Source organism: Solanum lycopersicum, chromosome 1 (genome assembly GCF_036512215.1).
Source record: "Solanum lycopersicum chromosome 1, SLM_r2.1".
NCBI classification, from domain to species: Eukaryota; Viridiplantae; Streptophyta; class Magnoliopsida; order Solanales; family Solanaceae; genus Solanum; species Solanum lycopersicum.
The window spans coordinates 49,275,972-49,289,646 of record NC_090800.1 but is presented as its reverse complement, the minus strand read 5'-3'; the positions used below and the strand labels follow the sequence as shown (position 1 = coordinate 49,289,646).

Below are 13,675 nucleotides of genomic sequence, written 5' to 3'. Positions count from 1 at the left end.
TGGCTAGACTCAATAGCATTTTTGGAGCATGTGGTGTCCAAAAATGGGATCAAGGTGGATTCCAAAAAGGCAGATGTTTTGAAAAAATGGCCCAGACCTACTTCGCCTTCAGAAATTCGAAGCTTTTTTAGTTTGTCAAATTAGTAAAGTCATATTGTGCAGGATTTCTCCAAAATAGCATCTCCATTGACTAAGTTGACACAGAAAAATGCCAAATTTCAGTTGACATAATAATGTGAACAAAGGTTCCTGAAACTCAAAATATGTTTGACAATAGCACCCATATTGTCATTACCATTGGGTTCTGGAGGTTTTACAACATTTTGTGATGCTTCGAGAGTTGTATAAGGATGTGTTCTTATGCAAAATGGTTGTGTTATTGCATATGCTTCAAGGCAGCTGAAGAGGCTTGAGCAAAACTATCCTACACATGATTTGGAGATGGCTGCAGTGATATTTGCTCTTAAAATTTGGAGGCATTATCTATACGGTGAAACTTGTGAAATATTTACTGATCATAAGTGCTTAAAGTATATTTTTCAGTAGAGAGATCTGAATCTTCAACAACGACGATACATAGAGTTGCTCAAGGATTATGATTGTGCTATTTTGTATCATCCTGGAAAAGCTAATGTTATGGTTGATGCATTGAGTAGGAAATATATGGGCAGTTTAGCACATATAGTTCATGAAAAGAGATCATTGGCAATAGATGTGCAGAAACTTGAAGGCACGGCTTTGAGATTTAGTGTGGGAAGTTCAAAGATATTTCTAGCTTGTGTGCGAGACAAATCTTATTAGTGGAGTGCATTAAGACTGTTTAATAAGAAGATGAACAACTTTGCAAATATCGAGATGGGATCACAAGTAGCAAAAGTAAGCAAATGATTGTTGACTGTGCTGGTATAATTTTACTAAATAATAGGTTGTGTGTACCAGACAGGGGTGGGTTAAGACTAGTTATTCTTGAAGAATCTCACAAATCTAGATATACTATGCACCCTGGTTCCACTAAGATGTATCATTAATCGAAGCTATTGTATTGTTGGGAAGGTATGAAGAAAGATATTGCTAATTTTATTTCCAATTGTTAGACTTGTCAACAAGTTAAAGAAGCGCATGAACGACCTACAGGGTTACTACAAGAGATTCAAATTCCAAAGTGGAAATGAGAGAGAGTCACTATGGATTTTGTGGTTGGTATAGAACAAACTCTTAGAGGATATGACTCTATATGGGTAATTGTAGACCGACTAACAAAATCAACACACTTCTTACCGGTAAAGACTACATATGGTGGAGTGAGATATGCCCAGATATTTATGAATGAAATTGTTCGACTTCATGGAGTACCTATATATATCATATCTGATAGAGGGTCACAATTCACTTCACACTTTTGGAGATCCTTTCAAGAAGTTTGGGTGCTCGAATAGACCTTAGTACTACATTCCATCCACAGACATATGGACAGTCTGAGCTTACTATACAAATCTTAGAGGATGCGTTGAGAACTTTCATTCTTGATTTTGGTGGTAGTTGGGATGATTACTTGCCTTTAGCTCAATTTGCCTACATCCAGATGGCTTCATATAAAGCTTTATATGGTAGGCGATGTCGTTCTCCTATAGGGTGGTCTAAAGTTGGAGAGGCTAATGTGTTAGGACAAGACTTAGTACAAGAAGCCATGCATAAGGTCCAGTATATTTGGCAGAGATTGCTCACAGCTCAAAGGAGATAAAAGTCTTATGTGGATAAGAGAGTGAAGAGATCAAGTATTCATGGTTGGGGATAATTTTTTTCTACGACATTCTCCTATGAAAGGTGTGATGTGGTTTGGCAAAAGAGGTAAGTTGAGTCAGCGATATATAGGACCGTATGAGATACTTGACCAGGTAGGAGGAGTGGCGTATCGTTTGGAACTTCCTCCCGATATATCTTTCATTCATCCAATTCCATGTTTCTATGCTGAGAAAGTATATCTTAGACTCCTCTCGTGTACTTGATGCACCGACTATACCAATTGATGAGAACTTAACATATGAAGAGTAACATGTGTCTATTGTGGATAAACAAGTAAGAAGAATAAGGTCAAAAGAAATTGTGTCTGTGAAGATCTTATGGAGGAACCATACCTCAGAAAAAGCTACTTGAAAGTTGGAAAAGGACATGCGAGACAAGTACCCTCTCTTGTTTCAATCTACAGGTATACATCTACTTTGAATTTGGGGACCGAATTTCTTAAGGTGGGGAGAATGTAATACCTTATAATTAAATAAGGGCATATAGGTCATCTAACTCTCATTTTTTTTTAAAAAAAAGAGATCAGAATTTTTTTTTTAAAAAAAGGGCTGAAAGCCCTAACAGAATAGCAGTGTTTCTACAACTTAAAAGAAAAGGGGAAAGGAAAGAAAAACGCAGCAGCTGCATTTCTTTTCCAGCGAAGGAACAAGACAAAAAAAAAACGTTGAAGGGTGAAAATTGTAAGGGGCGTAGGAAGAGAAGGGGGTTTGAGGTAAATCTTTGTTTCTTTTCTTCTTCTTCTACAGACTTGCTAAGAATCCTATCCCGTGTAGTTATCTTTGGGGGATAGAAATCTGATTGCTAGAGATTGAAAAATATATAGAATTAGTTGAATAAGATGGATAAATAGATGAAGTTAGTAGTTTATTTTTTCAACTGATTTACACTTGGCTTGGAGTTATATGGTTTATCAAAGTGGCAGGTAACAAAAAAGGTCCAAAAGGGGCTGGGTATTCTAAATTTTAGCATCAAATAACCTAAATAAAGGAGTTAACACGAAATTGTGATGAATGTGATTATAGATTGACTAAAGGATTCGTATGGATTAATCAAGTGGCAAGCTTGGTAATTCAACAGGAGTACAGTTAGTAGTTATCTTACCACAATTTGTATTTCACAAATTTCATGATCTTTTTATATGGTTTATAAAGTAAATGTGCTACCGAATATTTTGAACTTGCGTTTACTGTATATGATACTGAAAGGATTAATTAAGATGATCTCATTCATACAAGATATGATTACTGTTATTAAAGGTTTTACACTTAATTGAGAAATTGTACTTTGACAGGTCATTGTTGACTTTGAAATGATGTGATTTGATAAGTTTTAAATGCTCTGTTTGACTTTGCAATATTTTTACTGATTTCAAGAAGAATATGAATGGGAGTAGACCTTGATGAATCCCGTAGATAACAGCGGGATCGTTAGACCTAGTACACCTTGTAATTATCGATTAGTGATAAATTCCTTGCTAGTTGGAAGGTAGAACTAGTACAACGTTATTGATATCCCTCGAGTAGGGATCTACCGATATGAATATTTAACTCTTTTATAAGGAGTTCACTGTTATAGGTTGCTTTGTAAAGAGAAGTCATACTAATTACATGATTCATCCTTTGAAACCTTCCAGCTATAAGATTTGATATATGAATGTTTTTCTGAGTTTGCTATTAAGTATTTACATTGATTTTGTTTATATTAGGCACATAAGATGGATATTTATATGATTTCTGAAAAAAATATTACTTCACCATTTGATTATCATACTAGCACGTTTTCTAATTTGTCCCTCATTAAAATGGTTGTGTTTAAGTGTTATTTCTCATTGAGATAGTGTCTCACTCCTCGCTAATTATTTTTACAGAGAACTCAGATGGTATTGAGGAGGATTTCATTAACTAGAGAGTGTGATTCGGTAGCATCTGGTGAGCCCCACATTGATTCGCGTGGCAAGAGAACAGTTGATTTGCTAGGTTTTTTTAGTTCTTTACAACTCTTAGAGTCACTCCATTTGTCAGTTTTTATTTAAAGTCAGGATATTCCTTAGAATTGTAGTCAAGTGACTAGTTTGAAACTCCTTTTCACATTTGGAGATGAATTGGTTTTATTGCGTGACGATTAGATCATTGGTGGATCGTATGTTGTGGTTTTATAGTTGTTATTATTTGTGTGGTGAATTTATGAGACAGGAAAATTTCAGGATAGGCATAAAACAAAGAAAACTCTGCCCGATTTTCTGTAGAACTTTGGTCAAGCTGTCTTTGGGATTCTTTCCCTTTGCGCCGGTCATGATCTATTTATGGGGTCGTGACACATTCCATATATGGGGTCGTGACACATTCCATATACCCTTTTGTTATCTATAAATAGAGATATTTTCTGTTATTATTATACATTAAAATTTTCTTTCTACGGCATGCATTTTCTTATGAATAAAATAGAGTTTTTGTGTGATCTTGTTTCTGACTTTTGAGTTTGTTGAATTTATTGAAATTTGAGGTACCACTACTTCTATAATAATTTATGTGTTTTATCTTGAAAGGAAATAATTCACAACCTCGAGCACAATGAGGGAGTCAAATTCCTTAAGGACATATTGTGAATTTTGTGCACTCTCTTAACAAAAATCATTTTTGTTGTTTCTGATTTACTAATCAGAACACAAGAGTTAACAGAAATGACCTCCTCCATTTGTGATATAAAGGATTCCTCCTTAGCTACTTTTTTTTAGAAAGCCAATTGTGAGCTTAGGTGGTAATATAACATAACAACAACTCCCCCCGTTTGGAAAAAATGATCTTCTTTCTTTTTTAGTATGTTTAAAAAAGAAGGGCCTCTTTTTGGTGTAACATTTTAATTTTAACTTTTCACGTGATATATTTAAGGCTACAAGATTAAATGACAATTTAATACATTTGACATAACTTAATTTATGACCACACAATTCAAAAAATTTCTTTATTATCTAAAATTGCGTGTCAAGTCAAACCAACCACTCTTTTTGAAACGAGTATTAACAATAATAAATATGCATATTAACAAAGAGTCTTTAGAGTCTTTATTAAGAATAGGTAATTCTCATTGTGACCAATGTTTCTATAGGATTTATTAACATTTATAAATGTAATGTAATTGCCTCTAAAAGAACATCTTTTGTGATGATTAAACTATTATCATTTAATTAATTACCCTTTAAAATCATTTTTAGCATACATAGTGTAATACTAGGTATATTGTTGTGATTTTCTTATTTTTTAAAAAATATATTATTAGTCAATGATGCCGAATTGGTAGTTTTAATGTAAATGGTCATACTATATTAGGCCCTCGTTTTTTTTTCTTCGAAGCTTACAAGATAAAATGTGTTGGGCATTACATGTATAGGAATTGAGTTGCTAAGATAATATATTCCTTTCTTAGTTTTTTCATATATTAACCTTTTGGAATCTAATATTACTATAGTGGTTGTTGTCCAATTAATCATCTGTCAGTGCGGTAAGTAAATGACTTTTTTTTACCAATTTTTTTAAAAAGTAATGTTTTGGCTGTTAGGTCATGTTATATTTAACATAATAATGAAAAAACGATAAAGTTCGACCCAAATACAAACTTCGAATCTGACCAACCTTGTACAAACTCTTTACTAACTGTGTTAACATCTCTGTGCGACACCTTAATGAATGAATTTGTGCTTTTTCCATGTTTATAATCTCTCTCCCCAAATTCGGCAACTGTTGGAATGAGCTGAACGTCTTCTTTTCAGTAGAGTTAATTTCAAGACTAGCTAAGTAATCTGCCAATATGTTGCCCTCTCTGTATATGTGTTGTGTCTTTACCTCATGTTTTATCATTTCCTGTTTTAGCTCATCAAACTTCTCTGCTCATCAAGCTTCATTAATAATTTTTACCATTAATAAGGAATCTAGGATTATTTTCCTCATTTTCTTGTTGACGCAGTTTCGAATTGACTCTATAATAGCTCTCATTTCTGCTTCTACATTGGTAGTGATACCGATGTTCTCCGCTGCACCATGTAGTAAGTCGCCAATGATATTTCTAAGACAGTAACCATATGCACTAATACCTGGATTTCCTTTACATGCCCCATCCGTGCTGCATTTGATCATGTCTTCATGAGGTGCGTCCCATCGAACTATATAGTGGTACAGTCTTGATTTATTAGCACCTAACCTCCTGGTCATCTCCTCCCTGTTCTGCCCTCTCATTTCAATCCATGGAAGCTTCGTTATAAGTATGAACTGTACATTTTAGAGTACTTGAGAAATCATGCTTCATAAAGATACATCACCTCCATGCTTCCTCGAATTCCTTCTTTTCCATAGCGTCAACGCCGGTATCACCTTCTCTATTTCCATCACTTTGCTTGGTGTCTGGGTATGCCCATTATACCTTTATCAAATGATGTAATCTTTTTCCTTCGACTACTATCCATGCAAAATTAGTAAAATGCTTCCATACCTTAGTAGCTATGGAGGCTGTTAGAAATAAATGCTCCATGGTCTCTTATCTATATTGCTCGCAACACGAGCATCTTGACGCCACATTAATCATCACGATTTGTAAATTATCATCTGTAGGGACTCTTCCTTTCCATACCCTACATAAAAACAAGTTGATTCTATAAGGAATCCCCTATTTCCATATGAACTAGAGAATCTCCCTTTCGTCTTTTCTGTGTAATAATAAGTCCCAAGCTGATGTTACCGTAAAGTTTCCTCTCATATTTGCATCTACCATGCCTTACCTCTCCCTGTTTCTATCCTCAAAAGGCTGATATTATATGTGATATATTGTACCATCTCTTCCGAAACATGTTGTTTTAGCTTTCCCTTATTCCATCTCCCTTCTTGTATGAATTGCTTCATGTTATTTGTCCTTTTGATGATGTAACAAACACAGGGACCTTGTGAAGGTACCCAGTTTTCAACTTGAATAATTCGTTGACTGCCACCTGGAGAAGGTACAGAAAGTTGGTGCACAGTTCCCAACCGCGTCAGAAACGTCAGACCTTTCCAACCAATGGCATGAGTTTAAGGAAAGGTAATTGCCTATGCAATGTCATCTTGCTAAAGATTGATCTTTACTTTTTGCAACTTGAAAAAGCACATTCAAAAACTCTTGCAAAGGCTTAAGAAAATCGAACAGAAGAATCATTCAAGAACAACCTAAACTCAGGCGTATATTGTGCAGTTGTTTGAGAATATATTCTTTCGATCTTACATTGTAAACTGATCTTAAATCTATAAAGGAATCAGTGTGGTTTGATTTGAAATTCTAAGTTAGTTAGTTTAACTAATTTAGTGGGTAACCGTTGTGTTACTTAGAAAATACTAAGTTGTCTAGAATGATAGCTTAGTGGGTAGAATAACATCTACTTAGGCTCATCAAGCAATAGAGTTATATCTTGTTGGTGAGATTAAAAACTTTTTCTCACATTTCTATAACTGGTTTACTTTTGCTTGTGAAGATTAGTGAAACGATTTGAAAATCTTGTAAGACAGGTCGTGGTTTTACTCCCTTGAGTAAAGAGGTTTCCACGTTAAACTCCTCTGGTGTTAAACTGCATTTACTTTCTATTATATACTTATTTGTGTGTCAAGGGACCTGGCCCATTGACTGATAGTGGACACATAGATTCTAACAAGTGGTATCAGAGCAGGTACTCTCTATCTGGTTAACACCAAGAGAGTGATTTCTGTTCTATAATGGCTGCTCCACTTAATCTGGAAGAGGGTCCGTCTTCAACACTCGTTTCATTGTCCACTTTTATAGTTGGTGGAAAGTGAGAATGCATGACTTCCTTATGGTTGAAGACAGTGAACTATGGGACATTGTCTTAGATGGATCTTTCATCCCTATGATTGAAGAGAAAGATGGTGAAAACACTAGGCTTGTTCCTAAGCCTAGACGAAAATATGATGAAGCTGATAAGTAGAAGATTGAAAAAAGGTACAAAGCAAAGAAACTTCTTGTCTGTGGTATAGGACATAATGAGTTCAATCGGGTCTCAGCTTGTGAATCTGCAAAAGAGATCTGGGATTTCTTAGACACTGCGCATGAGGGAACTGAACAAGTGAAAGAGTCAACGATTTATATGCTCACATCTCAGTATGAAAATTTCAAAATGAGAGAAGGTGAAACTATTCATGAAATTTTCACTTAACTGTCATCCATTACAAATGAGTTGAGAAGTCTTAGAGAACCTATCAGTATGATTAAGCAAGTTAGGAAAGTGCTTTGAATCCTTCTTAAGTGTTGGGAAAGTAAGGTTGATGCTATTAGTGAAGCAAAGGACCTGAAAGTGCTAACAATGGATGAACTCATTGGAAATCTAAAGATTCATGAGATGAATCGAAGTCATGATCAGTCAAAGAAGGAAGTCAAGAAAGATAAGTCCTTGACGCTGAAATACAAATCTGAAGAGGAATCCAGTGATGATAATGATATGGCTTACCTCATCAAGAGATTTCAGAAAATTGTGAGGAAAAACAAAGATTTTAGAAAAGGAGCAAATATTCCTCGAACAACCACTCAAAATGATACTTGTTATAAGTATGGAAAAGTTGGACACTTTATAAGAGATTGTCCTTTACTCAAAGCTGAAAACAAAGAATATCAAAAACCAAGAGGTGATAAAGAAAAGCGAAGGGACCTGGTACTCAATAAGAATCAGTGGAAAGCTACTGCTGACCATGTGGTCACGAAAGCTCTTGCTGCATGGGGAGACTTTTCAAGTGACTCAGAAAATCTTGATAGACCAAATGATGTGTCAATGGTGGTGGTTCATGAAGAGGAAATCATATTCAATGAGAAGTTTGCTTTCAAGGCTCATTCAGAAAATGAAGATGATGACGATAAGGTTACTCTTTTTTATATGAAACATGATCTGAATACCTATTCTCTTAAAAAATTGACAACATTAGCAAATGTTATGATTGATTCAGTTATTAAGTTAACTTCTGAAAGAGATATTATGAATGTTGAGCTTGAAAGTTTAAATGAAAATAGAGATAAAATGGATGAGAAAATGCTGAAAATTGAAGATCAATGGCTGCTCTGGAATCTGACAAAACAGAACCTTAAAAATAGTTGTATCTGATAAATGAGAAAGCTAAAAAACAAAAGGAAAATTCCATTGGTTTACAAATTGAGCTTGAAGAAAAACTAAAACCTCTGAGACTAATCTTGGTTTGGCTTTGGAAAAGAGCAACAACTTACAAAGAGATATCGTCAAACTTAAAGATGAACTTGAAAAATCTCTTAAGTGGACAAAATCTTCTAAGCCGCTTTCAAACGTAAAAAATCAAAGTAATTTCAACAAGAAGGGTCTAGGAAGTTTGAATATTACTCCTCCTTTCAATCCTCACAGCAAATATGTATTTGTGTCTTACAATTTGTTGTGCCTTCATTGTAGTAAAAATGGGCATTTAAAAGAAGAGTGTACTGCCTGGAGAAAGCCACATGAAATACTTTCAAAGTATACAGAAAAGCAAAGGGTTTCAAAAGAGAGATCTGGTCCCACAAAACAATTCTCAACCAAAAGGTTTTCAAAGAAAGGACATGAGTATGCTCAAAAATACTTTGTCATAAAGAATCTTAAACTACCTCATTGGGCTAGAAACACTTTGATCACTCCTTTGTTTGTTTTCTGGGAACTCAAATTGAAATGGATTCCCAAGCCTAACAAGTGATTCTTGATGCAGGTGAGTGAGAGGAGCAGCAGTCAATGTTGGTACATGGACAGTAGATGCTCTAAACATATGACTGGTGATATCAAAATTTCCTCTCACTCAAGGCACTTCAAGGATGAGGTGTCTCTTTTGGTGATGGAAAGAAGGGGTATATTTTGGGTGTTGGTAAAGTGGGATGGGGAATCAATTGACAATGTGTATTAGGTCAGTGGGTTGTAGTATAGTCTTTTGAGTGTGTCATCAAATTTGTGATAAGGGAAATGAAGTGAAGTTTACTTCTGAGAAGTGCACTTTAGTTAATCTAACTACAAAGAAAGTGGTTGTTACTGCTCAAAATGAAAATGTTGATTTGTGGCATCGAAGAATGGGGAATGTGAGCTCATCTTTATTGAATAAACTGATTTCTAAGGACCTGGTCTTGGGTCTGCCAAAGTTGAAATTTTGTGAAAGTAAAATTTATGAAGCCGTTGTAAAAGGACAAAAATCAAATCATCCTTCAAGACAAGGAAGCAAGTAACCTCAGCGAGAGTATTAGAGCTGCTACACATGGATTTATGTGGACCTTTGAAGGTTCAAAGTAAAAATGGAAAGAAATACATTCTGGTGATAGTTGATGACTACTCAAGATACACATGGACAAGGTTCTTAAGATCAAAAGCAGAAACACCGGAAGAATTGATAGTGTTTTTCAAAATGATTCAAACAAAATTGAATCAAGTGATTGCTGGAATCAGGTTTGATCATGGAATTGAGTTTGAAAACTAAAAAATTGATCAATTCTGTATGAAAAATGGCACTAGTCACAATTTTTCTTCTCCAAGAACTCCCCAACAAAATGGAGTAGTGGAAAGGAAAAATAGAATCTTGGTAAATATTGCAAGGACCATGATTATTCAGTCAAATCTTCCTCAAAGTTTTTGGGATGAAGCAATCAACACAGCATGTCATGTTACTAACAGATGTTTTATAAGGTCTTAATTGAATAAGACTCCCTATGAATTGCTCAACAACCGAAAACCTATGTTGAGCTACCTTAGGGTATTTGGATGCAAATGTTTTGTTTTGAACAATGGAAAGGATGATCTAGCAAAGTTTGATCCTAGAAGTGATGAAGGTGTGTTTGTAGGATATTCTTCATCAAGTAAAGCATACAGAGTTTTCAACAAGAGAACTCAATGTATTGAAGAAAGTATTCATGTTATGTTTTATGAAGATGGAAATCTGAAAGGTACTACATCAAATGATGAAGATGAGTTGATTAAGTTGTTTAATTCTCAGAAATTGAAGGGAGTGAAGCTGTTGTAAATGACAAGTTGGAGATTGACAATGCTGATCAAAGCTTATATGAAAAGGCTGATGAAGTTGAAAAATGTGAAGAGGAACCTGGTACCATTCTGAACTCAAGTCAGAATATCTCAAACTCTCCTGAAAATGAAGAATTCCTTGAAGAAGAAGAGCATACGGATCAGCTGAACCATTTGACCTTGAGACCAGGATAGAAACACAACTAATCACATCCAGTTGATAATCTCATCTCACCCCTGAACTCTGGAATTCACACTAGATAAAAAACAAGAAATCTAGTTACATTCTTAGCGTATATATCATCAATTGAGCCTAAGAATGTGAAAAAGGCATTAAGTGATGTAGATTGGATAAATTCAATATAAGAAGAACTCCATCATTTTGAAAGAATTAAGGTGTGGTACCTGGTTCCTCGACCTGTTGACAGAACAGTTATAAGAACCAGATGGGTTTTCAGAAACAAGATTGATGAAACTGGTGTGATTACTAGAAACAAATCCAGATTAGTTGTTCAAGGATACAATCAGGAGCAAGTATAGACTATGATGAAACCTTTGCTCCTGTTGCAAGGATGGAGGCTATCAGAATTCTCATAGCCTCTGCAGCATTTATGGGATTTAAGCTATATCAAATGGATGTCAAGAGTGTCTTCCTAAATAGAGACTTAAAAGAGGAGGTGTTTGTTAAACAACCTCGTGGGTTTGAGGATGTTGAGTTACAAGATCATGTGTTCAAATTGAATAAGGCTCTGTATGGTTTAAAACAAGCTCCCAGAGCTTGGTATGAAAAACTGTCAAAGTTTCTATTGAAAAATGGGTTCAAAAGAGGGAGAATAGACAATACCTTGTTCATATTAAAAAGATAACAGGAATTGCTTATTATATAGATGTATGTGGATGACATTATATTTGGAGCTACATAAGAGCATTTGTGTGAAGAATTCTCATCATTAATGGGAAAGGAATTTGAGATGAGCATGATGGGTGAATTGACCTTCTTTATGGGGCTACAAATCAAGCAATCATCAAATGGAATCTCAACCAGTCAGGAGAAGTACATTAAGGTGTTGTTGAAGAAATTCAATATGTTTGATTCAATACCTATCGACACTACTATGGGAACAAACTCCAAGCTTATAGAAGATGAATATGATTTTCTTGTGAATCAAACCATGTATAGGGGAATCATTGGATCCCTATTGTATCTGACTGTTAGCAGACCTGATATCGTATATAGTGTTGGAAATATGTGCTAGATTCCAAGAATGTCCTCGTGATTCACATTTGAAGGCTGAAAAATGGATTCTAAGATATTTGAAGAAAAGAGGGGAGCTGGTCCTTTTCTACCCAACAGGTGACAATTTTGATCTTGTTGGTTTTGCAGATGCTGATTTCGCTGGTTATCAAGTTGATTGAAAGAGAACTTTAGGGATAGCTCATTTCCTTAGATCTTCACTTATTTCATGGGGAACTAAGAAACAGAATTCAGTAGCTCTTTCAACAGCTGAAGCTGATTATGTAGCAGTTGTTGCATGTTGTTCACAATTTTTATGGATCAAACAACACTTAGAGGACTTTAGAGTAATCATCAAGTCTATACCTCTTATGTGTGACGATACTAGTGCAGTCAGTATGGGAAAGAATCTTGTTCACCACAAGAGAACAAAGCACATTGATGTTAGACATCATTTTATGAGGGACAATGTTTAAAAAGGAAACATTGTGCTTACATATTGTCCAACAGAGGAACAAATTGCAGATATATTCAGCAAGGCTCTTAGCAAATATCAATTTGAGAGTAATCAGTTGAAGTTGGGCATGATGACTTTAAACTGATTTCCAGTCTTTCAATCGTTGAATTTTCTTGATGGATAAACTTGCAGTGCAGGTATCCTCTGTGTCAATAATATTTTATCTATGTTAGATTGCTATTGTACCTATTGCAGGTATACATTCATGAAGGACTAGCAAAGCAAAGACATGGCTAGAAAAGTTGAGGAATGATGATAAAATTACACTATGGGACCTGGTTCTAGTCGAGGTTAGCATTCGTACATTAATTTCAAACTGAGATAAAGTTACCATTGATCTAGCCACGTATCAGTCATCAGTTATTCTGACCATTAGTCCCATCGCTTACTTTCCAAGCGACGCGTCAAATCAATAGGGACCTGGCATCGTTTCATTTCTTTTTAAACCCTTCTTTTGTCCTTTTTAATCCTTCATTCTTTTTGCAATATTCCTTCACTCTGTCGAAAAAAGGCTAAATTTGCTTTAATACCTGCTTTTTTTGTTCTCCATTACTGCTACTCTCTTATTTTTCTTGACAAAATGTCTTATCCTTCATCTGCTTCTAAGAAAATACTTACAGTACTTAGTGAGATTGAACCAATTGCTTTCTATTCTCCTTTATCCACAGGGTCAAGATCTAATCTTCCAACAAGTTCTTCCTTAGATAATCCCGAAAACCCTTTTCATTCTATAGATCTGAGCAGTTCAAGTGTTCCTGCTGGACCTGGTCTTCATATCTTTTCTAAGGAGATTTGCCAAGGAATAAAACTTTTGAGTCGAATATTCTTGCTGCGAGTGAAGAGTTGGTGATTGAGAGTCTCTCCATGATGCGAGAGGAAGTCAGGATTGAGGAAAGTGAAACTTTTCAAAATGAAGATTCAGAGAGACCCAACCTATCATTGATAGAACTCCAAATTTTTGAAGATATCCATCCTCGGATTCCTCTGACTCAGCAGGTGATGAACAATCTATGCAGTGGAAGGTTGAAAAGAGAGATGTAAGTGCATCTAAAAAGGGAAAAGAGAAAGTGGTTGGAGAAGTGTTTAAAAAGAGACCCACCAC

At 35.3% G+C, this 13,675-nt stretch overlaps 1 protein-coding gene across 1 annotated transcript; it reads left to right on the top strand.

Annotated features, from left to right (window-relative positions):
• Positions 1-11,775: 11,775 nt before the first annotated feature.
• LOC138342228 (uncharacterized mitochondrial protein AtMg00810-like) lies at positions 11,776-12,238 on the top strand. Its single transcript, XM_069294485.1, has 2 exons — positions 11,776-12,051; positions 12,113-12,238. Exons 1-2 carry the CDS (start codon positions 11,776-11,778, stop codon positions 12,236-12,238), a joined length of 402 nt encoding a protein of 133 aa, XP_069150586.1.
• Positions 12,239-13,675: the final 1,437 nt, after the last annotated feature.